The sequence below is a fragment of the Berghia stephanieae genome, chromosome 1 (genome assembly GCF_034508935.2).
Source record: "Berghia stephanieae isolate SIO BIC M18660-M18661 chromosome 1, UCSD_Bste_1.3, whole genome shotgun sequence".
NCBI classification, from domain to species: Eukaryota; Metazoa; Mollusca; class Gastropoda; order Nudibranchia; family Aeolidiidae; genus Berghia; species Berghia stephanieae.
In genome coordinates, this window is record NC_088360.1 from 34,657,720 (window position 1) to 34,671,520 (window position 13,801).

At 38.4% G+C, this 13,801-nt stretch overlaps 1 protein-coding gene across 3 annotated transcripts in view; it reads left to right on the forward strand.

Moving 5' to 3' along the window:
* LOC144972759 (sodium-dependent phosphate transport protein 2B-like) overlaps positions 1 to 13,801 on the forward strand; it is a 62,229-nt gene that overhangs the window by 1,355 nt on the left and 47,073 nt on the right. For all 3 annotated transcript variants that reach the window (XM_078914364.1, XM_078914374.1, XM_078914382.1), the window contains exon 2: positions 1,250 to 1,301. In XM_078914364.1, coding sequence (XP_078770490.1) covers positions 1,254 to 1,301 — 48 coding nt within the window. In that variant the 5' untranslated portion in view covers positions 1,250 to 1,253. The remainder of the gene's footprint in view (positions 1 to 1,249; positions 1,302 to 13,801) is intronic.

The window sequence follows — 13,801 nt, forward strand, 5'->3', positions numbered from 1 at the left end:
TTGGCCAGAAAACTCATCCATCAAATATCGTTCTATTTCAATGACCCTCATCTGGGCAAAAACTCTCAAACCTGGGACCGCCCCAAATTTTTTAATACGGGTGTTCAGGAGTGGTATTTAACTGGGTTTAAAAATTTGGACGTCTTTATTATATCCATTGGCGCAAAGCATTCTTCAGGTTAAACTTTTTGTAAAATTTAATAAGAAAGACGCCGAATAAAAACAATTTACAATTCAATCGCGGTTATAGTATCGGGTCAAAATTCTTTGTTCAGAAAACAAATCTATTACTAAAAGCCCTCCTTCTTATGATATTTCATTGACCCATTCTTACATTCATTACTCTTTTGATTGATGGTAATGCTTAGACTTTGAACCATAATAAACTATAATTTCTACTATTTAGTGTGAGTGATTTTGTGATCTAACGGCATGACATTCGGCTTGTGATACACATACGTTCTGGGTTCGAGTCCCATTGTGAGCGGCGCAAAATCCTTAAGCCTTGAAATAGGATCTTTATTTTCATTTTATCACCATACTCGGGGTGTGAAACGATTACCTCGGTGGTCAAAGGTTTGTCTCTGTCGAAAAAAACAACTATTGTAATGGCGCATGTTTAATGCTGTTGTTGGCTTATGACTCCTTTAAAACACTTCATACTTCAACCAGCAAGACATACAGACGCTACAATTCTTACTACATTTTGTTTTATTTGTATTCACTGTTTCTTTCTGTATTGTTTAGCTGACGAAGGGTTCGTACCCGAAACGTCCGTTTGTCTGTACTGTTCTGTTACACACAGAAAGCAAGGCATGGCAGAAATGTAATTCACTGAGAGAATGCCTTTTTAAAATGTTTGACTAGAAAACTGTTTATTCATAATTGAATCGATTGATTTATTCCTAATATGTTACACATTTTAACATACAATACTTTTCTGCCGTTGTCTGAATATAAAACTACACATTAAAAAAAGCACCAGAAATCTCGGGTTTGAGAGTTTCTAACAAGATGGGGGTCATTTTAATAATTTTTGTTGACGAACGATTTTTCTGGCCAATATTCTGAAAGGGCTTTTTTTTTTCCAGATTCCCACAAAAATGTATAAGAGCGTTTTGCAAGCGCACGGAATAGGATTAGTCTCGGAAATGAAAGAACAAACATTCACACAGATGGTTGATTTTATGACGGAAAAATATGCACAAAAATGATTTTTTAAAATAGGCTTACTCCGATTTTGTTTCAGAGACATGGATAATAACGGATACGTCCACGATAATGGAGAATTGCCCAAAAACGTAAGTAGCAACTACTTCATTCACTTTTTTTTGTTTATGTATTAACTCTTTGCTTGTAAAGTTCGAGTTTACTCTATCCTGACAACATATTTTTGCATTTCGTCAAGACAGAACTGATTATCACCGACGCGACTTCAAGGAAAAGAAAATTCCATAAGATAAAAGAAAAAACAACAAAACTAAATTACTATTCTTCAATTAAGCGCATGCAGCCTATCTTTGTAAAGACATTGCGCTATGTAAATACTGTATAATATCTTTTATTATTATATTGTCGTCATAAAAATGATAAAGAGAACGTTTGACTGGGCCGTGCTTGCGAAAATGAAAATGTAAAAAAAGAAAATATCAGAATTTTAGAATTGATACAAAACATTAAGCTTTTACAATTGAAAGATCACTAACAGCATATCCTTCTCATTTTCGGGTAAATCAGAGAGGTGAGATTGGTTGGTTGTTGGTTCATTCCAAAGCTTGCTTGTATCCAACAAATTAATATGTTGTTCAAGGGGTTGAAATAAATATGCACAGTACTCACTGGAGCCTAGCACGATCTCGGGAGATGCCAAAAAAAAAAAAAAAGCGTGCTAGAATCTGAGCATGCCAAAATCCGATGATTACGGGAGCTAACCAATAGGGAATGAGATTAACGAAAGAGTAGCGTCCCTTGATTGGACGTCACCCATAGTCTGTGACGTCACCGGCGGAAAAGTTATTAGAGAGAGAAGCGGAAGCGAGGACGACAGACGCATGCGCACAACCAACATGGAAGCGAGGACGAGAGACGCATGCGCACAACCAACATGACGTTCTCTCTCTAATAACTTTTCCACCGGTGACGTCACAGACTATGGGTGACGTCCAATCAAGGGACGCTACTCTTCCGCTAATCTCATTCCCTATACATTTGATCACCCAACTCCAGCGGGTCGTATTGCCAGAGCGTGCTGGAATTCGGCGTTCTAGAATATATGGAGTACATTATTGTGTGCTCTAAAGAAATGGTCCAATAATATGTTTTCTGTGTGTAGTTCGCCTAACCGGCAGCCGTGTTGTTATTTCTCTCCCGAATTGTGTGATTTTTATTGATTTCTAAAACAAAAGTCTGGAATATTTTTATACAGTCGTTTTAATAAAGTTTTATTCTACAGTGTGATATATATTTCTCGGAAATTCATAAGAGGATTTTTAGATAAATTAACATTTTAGTGGTGTAGATCCCATTGTTTGAAATATTGTAATAGCCATTTATTGTTTACACTTACGTTACGATTTTTAGTCACGATGTGCCATATCTATTTTTATCCTTATTACGACAACATTTATTGGAATGACACAGAATCGTCTTGGTATCACGGTAACAATAATAGCAGTAATAGCCAGCGGCTACGACCAAGTCGTGGTGGTGTGCGGAAACGAAGAAAAATAAATATTCAAATAGGTCACAGACCACCGCCCTTTCATACTAATAGAGCACTCAAAGTACATAACACACAACGGTGCCCAAGGTCTCTGATCAACATACCACTCAACGACACTCACAACAACATGCCAATAGTAAACGACACATCAACATATCAACAAAACATAATGACAACACCTGATCATTTTGATGAGATGCAGGACTTAAGTAAACATAATGAGAACGTGGCTTGTGAAAATAAGACAATAACAACAAAGGGGGGAAGAAGGATCAATATGAGGCCAAATGAAATAAAAATAATCAATCACCAAATCAACTCAAATCATAACACGCTTAAAATAGCAAACAGGCAAACTAACAGTGACCGTAATGGTGAACCGAGAAACATGTTGAGAACTATGACCATAAACTTTCAAAGTTTAATTCCAAAACTACCGGAATTTTGGAAATTGATATCAGAAATAAAACCAGACATAATCATAGGTACGGAAACATGGCTACATACCGAAATAAAGGACAGTGAAATATTTCCACCAGAGACATATTTCAACGTGTTCAGGAAAGACCGAGAAGATAGGTATGGCGGGGTGCTGGTTGCAACAACAACGAACCTCTCAGTAATAAAGCTTGACATTCAAACAAAATCAGAATCGGTGATCGTAAATATCAAAACAGAACAAGGCCTACTCACTGTGGGCGCTATGTATAGAAAACCTTCAAACTCAACTATGGAACAAATGACTGAGATAACACGCTGTATTGATAGCCTAGACCCGAAAAATGTACTCTGGTTAAGCGGTGACCTGAACCTACCTGATATCAATTGGGAACAAGAAAAAATAATCAGTTACCAATATCCTTCATTTATAAACCAAGCATTTATTAACAAATTGCAAGATTTTGGCCTGAGTCAAATAAACAAAAATCCAACAAGGGGTACAAATATCCTCGACTTATTTATCACAAATCGACCAAATTTAATTGTCAAGTGTACAACCATTACAGGCATTAGTGACCATGACATTCTCATCACGGAAAGCACTATCAAAGCAAACAAAATCACAAAAAAATCACACCCTATTACTATTTGGAAAAAGGCAAATATCGCCGAAATGCGGACAGAAACACGTCTTTTTAGTGAAAACATAATTAATCAACATCTAGAAAGCACTGAGGATGTTTGGACTGCCATCAACGACCACCTAAACAAAATGATGACCAAACATGTACCAACGAAGAAAAGCTCAAGGAAATTTCACCAACCATGGATAAACACCACCGTCAAACGATTATCTAGACGGAAACAAAAGGCATGGAGCAGAGCGAGAAAGTCCAACAGTAAGAAAGACTGGTACAATTATGCCCGACTGAAAAAAGAAACACAAAAAAAGAGTAGAAAGGCCTATCATAATCATGTTAAGGAACTTGTTAGTGGAGACTCAAACAAAAAGCTCTGGAAATTTATAAAAAATAGGAGGTGCGATTCGGTTGGTATAGCGCCCCTTGAGCATGATCGTGTATTATACTCTGATGCAAAGGAAAAAGCAGACATACTTAATAACCAATTCTGCTCTGTTTTTGCTTCAAAAGCTCATACCAAAATTACCACTCAACAACTACAAGGCGAAGAAAACGATTCCAACACTATGGCTGAAATCAATGTGACAGTAGAGGGCGTTTCCAAACTCCTCGCCACTCTAGATCCAAAGAAAGCATGTGGCCCAGACAAAATACCATCCCGTCTCTTAAAGATATTGAGTAACGAATTTGCACCTGCCCTCACACATTTGTTCAAACTCTCTCTTGAAACGGGAGACATACCAATTGTTTGGAAGCACGCTCTTGTCCAACCCATCTACAAGAAAGGTGATAGAAGCAGGGCTCAAAACTACCGTCCAATTTCATTAACCTGCATTTGCTGCAAACTGTTGGAGCATATAGTGAGATCCTCAATAACTGAATATCTCGAAACTAACTGTATTTTTTGTGATGAACAGCACGGATTTAGGAAGCACCACTCATGTCAAACTCAACTTCTATCATTAACCCATGATCTGTCAGCTGCTATTGATAAAGGTGGTCAAATTGATCTAGTACTACTGGACTTTGCCAAGGCCTTCGACAAGGTCCCTCACCATCGGTTAATCCAGAAATTGTATGACGTTGGTATCAAGAACAAAACCTTACAATGGATTGCAACTTTTCTGGACAATCGCACCCAACAAGTTCTTGTCGACGGCGAGACTTCCACTATCGGGATGGTGACATCGGGCGTACCTCAGGGCTCAGTCCTTGGGCCCGTCCTATTTTTAGTGTACATAAACGATCTTCCACGAGGTATTAGGTCAAAAGTGCGCCTCTTTGATGACGACACAGCATTATATAATCAGATAAAAACAACAGACGACTGCAAAACACTAAATGACGATCTAGCTAAATTACAAGAATGGGAAACAATAAATCAAATGGAATTTAACGTATCAAAGTGCAATGTTCTAACCATCACAAATAAGAAAGCACCTATAACATTTGAATACCAACTTCATGGTCAAAACCTGGAACATGTAAAGACAGCAAAATACCTTGGCATTGAGTTTGCTAAAAACCTCAAATGGAATGACCACATATGTCACCTGGCTTCAAAGGCAAATCAAACAAGCGCTTACATCACCCGCAATTTAAAAAGATGCCCAATCACAACTCAAACCCTTGCTTTTAAAAACTATTGTTAGACCAATTTTGGAGTATGGCAGCTCAGTTTGGGACCCATATACAAAGAAAAACATCGACACCTTAGAAAACATCCAAAGAAAAACAGCAAGACGCATCACAAACACATTCGATCCTTTCTCAAGTGCGTCTGAAATATCACAACGGATTGGCCTTGAACCTCTGGAAAAGAGAAGAAAGATAGATAAACTTAAATTGTTCCACAAGATCTACTACAAAAATTCGTGCCTTAAACTTCCAAACGACATCAAAGATATCGGCACAAGAAATACGAGGGGACACACAGCAAGAGTAACCATCCCAACATCAAAAACAGACGCCCACATGTATTCGTTTTTCCCTTCCACTGCCCGACTATGGAATAGCCTCCCAGCTGAAGTGGCTGAAAACGGTTGCCAACATGTCTTCACGCGATTGCTGGAGTTCACAACGTGACTTTTTAATCTATGTGGTTTTAGTATTATGTGCAGAGTTTTAGCAAGTTTAAAATGTAAAACACTACAAACTGTGGAGTGATCCTCGACAATATTGGAGGTTTCCACAAGACGAAGAAGAAGAAGAAGAAGAAGATATGGCTAATAAATTGGCGTTTCTGAACATTGCAATGAAAATTGGGCTTTCTCCATAATATGATAACTTGTGTTTTAATTCCTGTACATTCAAACAATTTTGAAGTAACACTTGCACTTTAACATTTTAATTCTAGATACTTATAATGCTGAAATTATTAAGTCGTTTTTCCTAAAACCACTTTTCTAAATATTGTCTCCTTCAAATAACCATAACCCAGTCGATTTTAAACATTTTTCATATCAAACAAACGTCAAAATTTAGAGAATTCTTTTATATACTCTTTTACACAAAATCAATAATTTAATGTCCATAAAATGCGACATGTGGACTATTCCCTTGAAACAATATTATTAATGTTTTTATTAATTTATTTTAATGTTTTGATTAATACTTAAAAGAAGACAGAAACAAAATACGATTTGTTACGGTAACTGTAATATTATTGTCGGGACACTGTAAGTAGGGTGTGCATTGTGTTGCTATAACCATGGCCAAGAGGTGAAGACGAGTTGACACCAACTTGTCCTGACAGTAATACTGTCATCCTACCATAGAGGCTAAGTGGATTTCACAATACACAAAGGATGGCGCCATTTATTATTCTTTTGATCGTGTCACTTTCCTCACGAAAAGTGATAATATTTAGAAAACAATATCCAATCCATTGAAGATCAATAAAAACATTTTGTGTCGCGTGCGATGATGGTCGGTTATGGCTCTAGATCAAAATAATTATTGCATCCACACTTCCGTGAAAGATGTTTCCCAATTGGATTCAGTAGTCTGATGTCACGAACTTTTCATATGCCTTGTGATCAGAATGTGTAAAAGTCAAAACATGATCAAATTTTTTTTTCCTCTGGATACGCTGTTATGCTCGCCGGAGAAATATTTCATACGAGCGTCCGCCATTGTTCCGATAGTTTAGAGCCAGTGTTACTAAGTTACCATGCGTCATGAGGAAGAAAGTGACGTTACGACTGTTGAAGAGTATTAGCAAGTAGATTTTTCCTGACTGTCAGACTATCTAAAGTTGTTGGGGATGGAATTCCATAATCTTATTGTACTTGGGAAATATGTATGCAATCTCTCAGGAGCGGGGCAGCCTATAGCAGCGTTCATTTCTCGGGCTTTTTTTTTGGTGGTCCTTGATTACTGGGGGTTTTTCCTTGTATAATTTTCAAAAATTTCATTTCTTGTTTGGTCCATTCTCTTTTAATGCTGGTCTCTGCTATCATGCTTGCTATATTTTTTCCATTATTGTCATAGTAATTATAAACAAATCTGCAGGCCAAGTTTGGACTTTTTCAAACTGGTTTATAGCTTTCTTCTTCTGAGGGTCCCACCCAATGCAGCCAGCTGTATTTCAAGCTTGGTCTTCTTACCAGTTTGGTATTGCATCGTTCTTTTACTGCTTTCGGGCATGAAAGAATACGCTTTGTTGCAAATGTTGTCCATATGAAGGTTCCATGACAAATGTGCTGCCCACTGTAACTCCTTGGTACTCAGCCTTTGTGTTTGACTCTACCTTTTCATCATGTATTTTGTAATCATTCATGTGTAGTATAATTATATCGCCAATGAAACACGATTTGGGAAAAGTCAGACAAATTCCATTTACATACAAAACGCTTGTTTTTACAATTTTGCCAGACAACCTCCACTTTATGTATCGATTGATTAAATAAAAGAGCTCCTAACTAGTCAATCATGTTTGGCAATATGGGTGTTCTTGCATTGTATCGATAACTGTAGTAAAACTTTTTTTCCGGCTAAAATGTAAAAAAGAGTAATATCAGTGTAGGACATCATTCTTATTTTCACGTACTCGCCATCGATCATTGATATAATATGGCTGGGCAGGATACGGTGTTCCTGTCACGAGTAGAAGTCCGGATCATAAATGGAAAAACCGTAAAATTCATTCCTCAAAAGCTTTTCATATATCAGGTCCCACACATAATAGACATCGCCTCCCGCCTTGTATAATGAGAAGAAAATACCTTAGATTAGGTGGATTACTAACTAACCAGTTAATGGCCTTACTCTGGAAAGACGCGTGTTTAAAAAAATTGACCAGAAACCCGTCCTTCAAAAATCGATTGATATAAAAAAAAGAGCTTTTATATAGCGCAATATCCACTAAATGTGCTCAAAGCGCTTTACAAGGGGTCCCTGGTCAACAGCAACATTTAACACGTAGGACGGGACATGACGCCTGTTAGGCGATATTACAATTTTTCAAACAAAGACAACGCTGTTAACGGCCAGGTACTCATTTTACACCCGAGTACGGTGAGAGAATGTGAGTAAAGAGTCTTTTCCAAGGACTCAACTATGCGCCGAACGAGGCTGGAACCCAGGACCTTCCGATCCGAAAGCGAGTGTCATACCACTAGACCACATAGCCGCACAAATATAAATGACATTCATCTTGGCAAAAACTCTCAAACCTGGCCTTTCTGGCCAAATTTTTAGATTTTTAGACATGCCTTTCCAGAGTACGGCAGTTTACTATTTCTATTAATTGTGTAAGAAAAAATGTATGTTAGAGATGCGGCTTCTTGTCTTGTGCTATGGCCCTCGCCTTCGAATCGGCAGGTCCCTTTGGTTTGAGTTCCGAGCTGCGCAAATGTTGAGTCCTTGGAAAAGGCTCTTTACTCATATTCTCTCATCGCACTATGTCTTAACATTCTTTTGGCTAGGTACACCTTGGAAAACGCTCTGAGCATGTTTTATGGATATTACGCTGAATAGATCATCAAGTGTTTTTTAATATGCAGAAAATTTCGTTTTTCTTTAATCAGTTCCTCTTTTCCATACTTAATCATTATTGAAACAAATAATATTATCAATTTTTTTTTCAAAGTAATAGTGTTGTTTTATTCTGAATTGATAAAAGACGAGATAAATTATTGTTTCGTTTTAGATATTATTTCTCAAAATTGTGGGAATGATCTAGAATAATAAACGATATTATCAGTTCTTTTTTATCATGGTATCAAGAGTTTTTTCTACAAATATTCATGGCTGAATGTTCAGAATGTTCAGAGTAGGGTCAGCGTGGCTCAGCGGTACGATCTTTGCTTCGTACCCGAAAGGTACAAAGTTCGATCATCCGTCGCTGCGCTGTGTGGCTTGCGCAAGTCACCTCGCCTTAGCTCAATTTGCGGCCATGCACTGCGGCTGACGCCTGGGTTATTCTAGTCTTCCCTTGGAATAGACCCTAGAGACAAATTTCTCCTATGGGATGAATAAGGGGAATTTTTATTAATTTATTTATTTTAGTTGAGACAACATACACTGGAGTACTGTTGCATGATAATTCGAAAACTAAAAACTCAAAGAGACATTTTATATATCTTTTTGAGCAAATCTTTATATGTGCAAGTAATCTATGTTGTCTTTGGCATGCTTTTTAAATAAAATGATAATCATTTATGACATTCATCAACAAAATGTTTGGCATGCCCTCCTAATCTCAGTATATTGCATTTCATAAGATTTGATTTCACATAATATGGCCATGCACATGTTTTTATTTGCTTCACATAAACAAAAAGAAAAAAGACAAAAAAAAAAAACAAAAAAAAAAAAAACAAAAAAAAAACAAACAAAACAAAACAAAACAAAACAAATACAAAAAAAAAAAGAAATAAAAAAAAGGAGAGCGTTAGGTCCACACGCTCAAGTGCTTACTGCGCTTAATCAACACTATGATTCTTTGTAAAGGGCTTTAAATACTTGTTCTTGTTTATTCAGCTTAACAAGGCCACGACCACATTATCTCATTCGTCTGTACTGTTTCATTCATCCTGTTTTATTGATAAAGGCGAAACCCGAAACGTCCATTCGTATTTTAAATTGAAGCTTACATTCAATTTCACATAGTTATTTATTTCTTCGAGCTTCGAGCAGCAACATTTACATTGTAAAGCGCTTTGATCGCTATAGAAAAGCTCAATGCTTGTTTTTTTTCTTCTTATTTTTAAATTGTCGCACGTATGCGATTAATTAGAATGAATCCAAGTCAGATTTAGCCGCCAAAATTGAATGCAACGTCAAAAACATCCTAATTGAGAATTTTGAAGGGGCTCTTTTCATTAGAAATCCCATAGATTCTCATCAAATTGATATTACTCAAAATTTGCATTTTATGGTTACATTGCATCAAATCTAACATAATAACAAATTGAAGCGATGGATCACGATTCAATTATGTAGAATGTTACAGAGATCCTCAAGTACATGTTCGGATGCCCTCAATAAATTTGAATGTCATGTGTCCACACCCACGAATTACGTGCCTGAGCGAGCCTTTACTCACGGTTTAGGTCAGGTTGACCTCAGGGTCAAGCGGTCAATCCTGCAGGTAAAGCTGCATACAATGCATTCAACAAGATATGAAGTGAGTAGAAAAGTGCCAGAAGACAATAGAGAATAAAAATTTTTTTCGCGGCGGTGGTGGGGTTTGAACCTGCGACCTTATTGGTACGACAACTCCGCCTGGCAGGTGAGAGCGTGGCTCTACCGTGTGAGCTATCCACGAACACAAAAATATTCGTTTCAAACCCAAAGTCATTTCTAGATCCCTCTCTCACCCACTTCTTGAGATCGCCGATTCGTTCACCACCATCGCGAAGTAATTTTGACCAGCAGTTAAGCTTAATAGCCAATATTCTCATCACAAACATATAACATAGAAACGATTGAGACATTGAGTATGCTCCGGTGTATGGGGTGAATTTTTAATTCAGAAAAGTGAGTGGAGCAGGCACTTATGTTGGTAACAACAAGATATGAAGTGAGTAGAAAAGTGCCAGAAGACAATAGAGAATAAAAATTTTTTCGCGGCGGTGGTGGGGTTTGAACCTGCGACCTTATTGGTACGACAACTCCGCCTGGCAGGTGAGAGCGTGGCTCTACCGTGTGAGCTATCCACGAATACAAAAATATTCGTTTCAAACCCAAAGTCATTTCTAGATCCCTCTCTCACCCACTTCTTGAGATCGCCGATTCGTTCACCACCATCGCGAAGTAATTTTGACCAGCAGTTAAGCTTAATAGCCAATATTCTCATCACAAACATATAACATAGAAACGATTGAGGCATTGAGTATGCTCCGGTGTATGGGGTGAATTTTTAATTCAGAAAAGTGAGTGGAGCAGGCACTTATGTTGGTAACAAATTTTTATTCTCTATTGTCTTCTGGCACTTTTCTACTCACTTCATATCTTGTTGTTACCAACATAAGTGCCTGCTCCACTCACTTTTCTGAATTAAAAATTCACCCCATACACCGGAGCATACTCAATGTCTCAATCGTTTCTATGTTATATGTTTGTGATGAGAATATTGGCTGTTAAGCTTAACTGCTGGTCAAAATTACTTCGCGATGGTGGTGAACGAATCGGCGATCTCAAGAAGTGGGTGAGAGAGGGATCTAGAAATGACTTTGGGTTTGAAACGAATATTTTTGTGTTCGTGGATAGCTCACACGGTAGAGCCACGCTCTCACCTGCCAGGCGGAGTTGTCGTACCAATAAGGTCGCAGGTTCAAACCCCACCACCGCCGCGAAAAAATTTTTTATTCTCTATTGTCTTCTGGCACTTTTCTACTCACTTCATATCTTGTTGTTACCAACATAAGTGCCTGCTCCACTCACTTTTCTGAATTAAAAATTCACCCCATACACCGGAGCATACTCAATGTCTCAATCGTTTCTATGTTATATGTTTGTGATGAGAATATTGGCTATTAAGCTTAACTGCTGGTCAAAATTACTTCGCGATGGTGGTGAACGAATCGGCAATCTCAAGAAGTGGGTGAGAGAGGGATCTAGAAATGACTTTGGGTTTGAAACGAATATTTTTGTGTTCGTGGATAGCTCACACGTAGAGCCACGCTCTCACCTGCCAGGCGGAGTTGTCGTACCAATAAGGTCGCAGGTTCAAACCCCACCACCGCCGCGAAAAAAATTTTTATTCTCTATTGTCTTCTGGCACTTTTCTACTCACTTCATATCTTGTTGTTACCAACATAAGTGCCTGCTCCCCTCACTTTTCTGAATTAAAAATTCACCCCATACACCGGAGCATACTCAATGTCTCAATCGTTTCTATGTTATATGTTTGTGATGAGAATATTGGCTATTAAGCTTAACTGCTGGTCAAAATTACTTCGCGATGGTGGTGAACGAATCGGCGATCTCAAGAAGTGGGTGAGAGAGGGATCTAGAAATGACTTTGGGTTTGAAACGAATATTTTTGTGTTCGTGGATAGCTCACACGGTAGAGCCACGCTCTCACCTGCCAGGCGGAGTTGCCGTACCAATAAGGTCGCAGGTTCAAACCCCACCACCGCCGCGAAAAAATTTTTTATTCTCTATTGTCTTCTGGCACTTTTCTACTCACTTCATATCTTGTTGTTACCAACATAAGTGCCTGCTCCACTCACTTTTCTGAATTAAAAATTCACCCCATACACCGGAGCATACTCAATGTCTCAATCGTTTCTATGTTATATGTTTGTGATGAGAATATTGGCTATTAAGCTTAACTGCTGGTCAAAATTACTTCGCGATGGTGGTGAACGAATCGGCGATCTCAAGAAGTGGGTGAGAGAGGGATCTAGAAATGACTTTGGGTTTGAAACGAATATTTTTGTGTTCGTGGATAGCTCACACGGTAGAGCCACGCTCTCACCTGCCAGGCGGAGTTGTCGTACCAATAAGGTCGCAGGTTCAAACCCCACCACCGCCGCGAAAAAATTTTTTATTCTCTATTGTCTTCTGGCACTTTTCTACTCACTTCATATCTTGTTGTTACCAACATAAGTGCCTGCTCCACTCACTTTTCTGAATTAAAAATTCACCCCATACACCGGAGCATACTCAATGTCTCAATCGTTTCTATGTTATATGTTTGTGATGAGAATATTGGCTATTAAGCTTAACTGCTGGTCAAAATTACTTCGCGATGGTGGTGAACGAATCGGCGATCTCAAGAAGTGGGTGAGAGAGGGATCTAGAAATGACTTTGGGTTTGAAACGAATATTTTTGTGTTCGTGGATAGCTCACACGGTAGAGCCACGCTCTCACCTGCCAGGCGGAGTTGTCGTACCAATAAGGTCGCAGGTTCAAACCCCACCACCGCCGCGAAAAAAATTTTTATTCTCTATTGTCTTCTGGCACTTTTCTACTCACTTCATATCTTGTTGTTACCAACATAAGTGCCTGCTCCACTCACTTTTCTGAATTAAAAATTCACCCCATACACCGGAGCATACTCAATGTCTCAATCGTTTCTATGTTATATGTTTGTGATGAGAATATTGGCTATTAAGCTTAACTGCTGGTCAAAATTACTTCGCGATGGTGGTGAACGAATCGGCGATCTCAAGAAGTGGGTGAGAGAGGGATCTAGAAATGACTTTGGGTTTGAAACGAATATTTTTGTGTTCGTGGATAGCTCACACGGTAGAGCCACGCTCTCACCTGCCAGGCGGAGTTGTCGTACCAATAAGGTCGCAGGTTCAAACCCCACCACCGCCGCGTAAAAAATTTTTATTCTCTATTGTCTTCTGGCACTTTTCTACTCACTTCATATCTTGTTGTTACCAACATAAGTGCCTGCTCCACTCACTTTTCTGAATTAAACATACAATGCATTACGTTCCAAAAACATATAAATTGAGTAACGGCATTTCCTGTTTTCAGTCTACTGCTACTCCTCTTTTAAATTCACAACATATTTTTCAAAGCTCGGATATA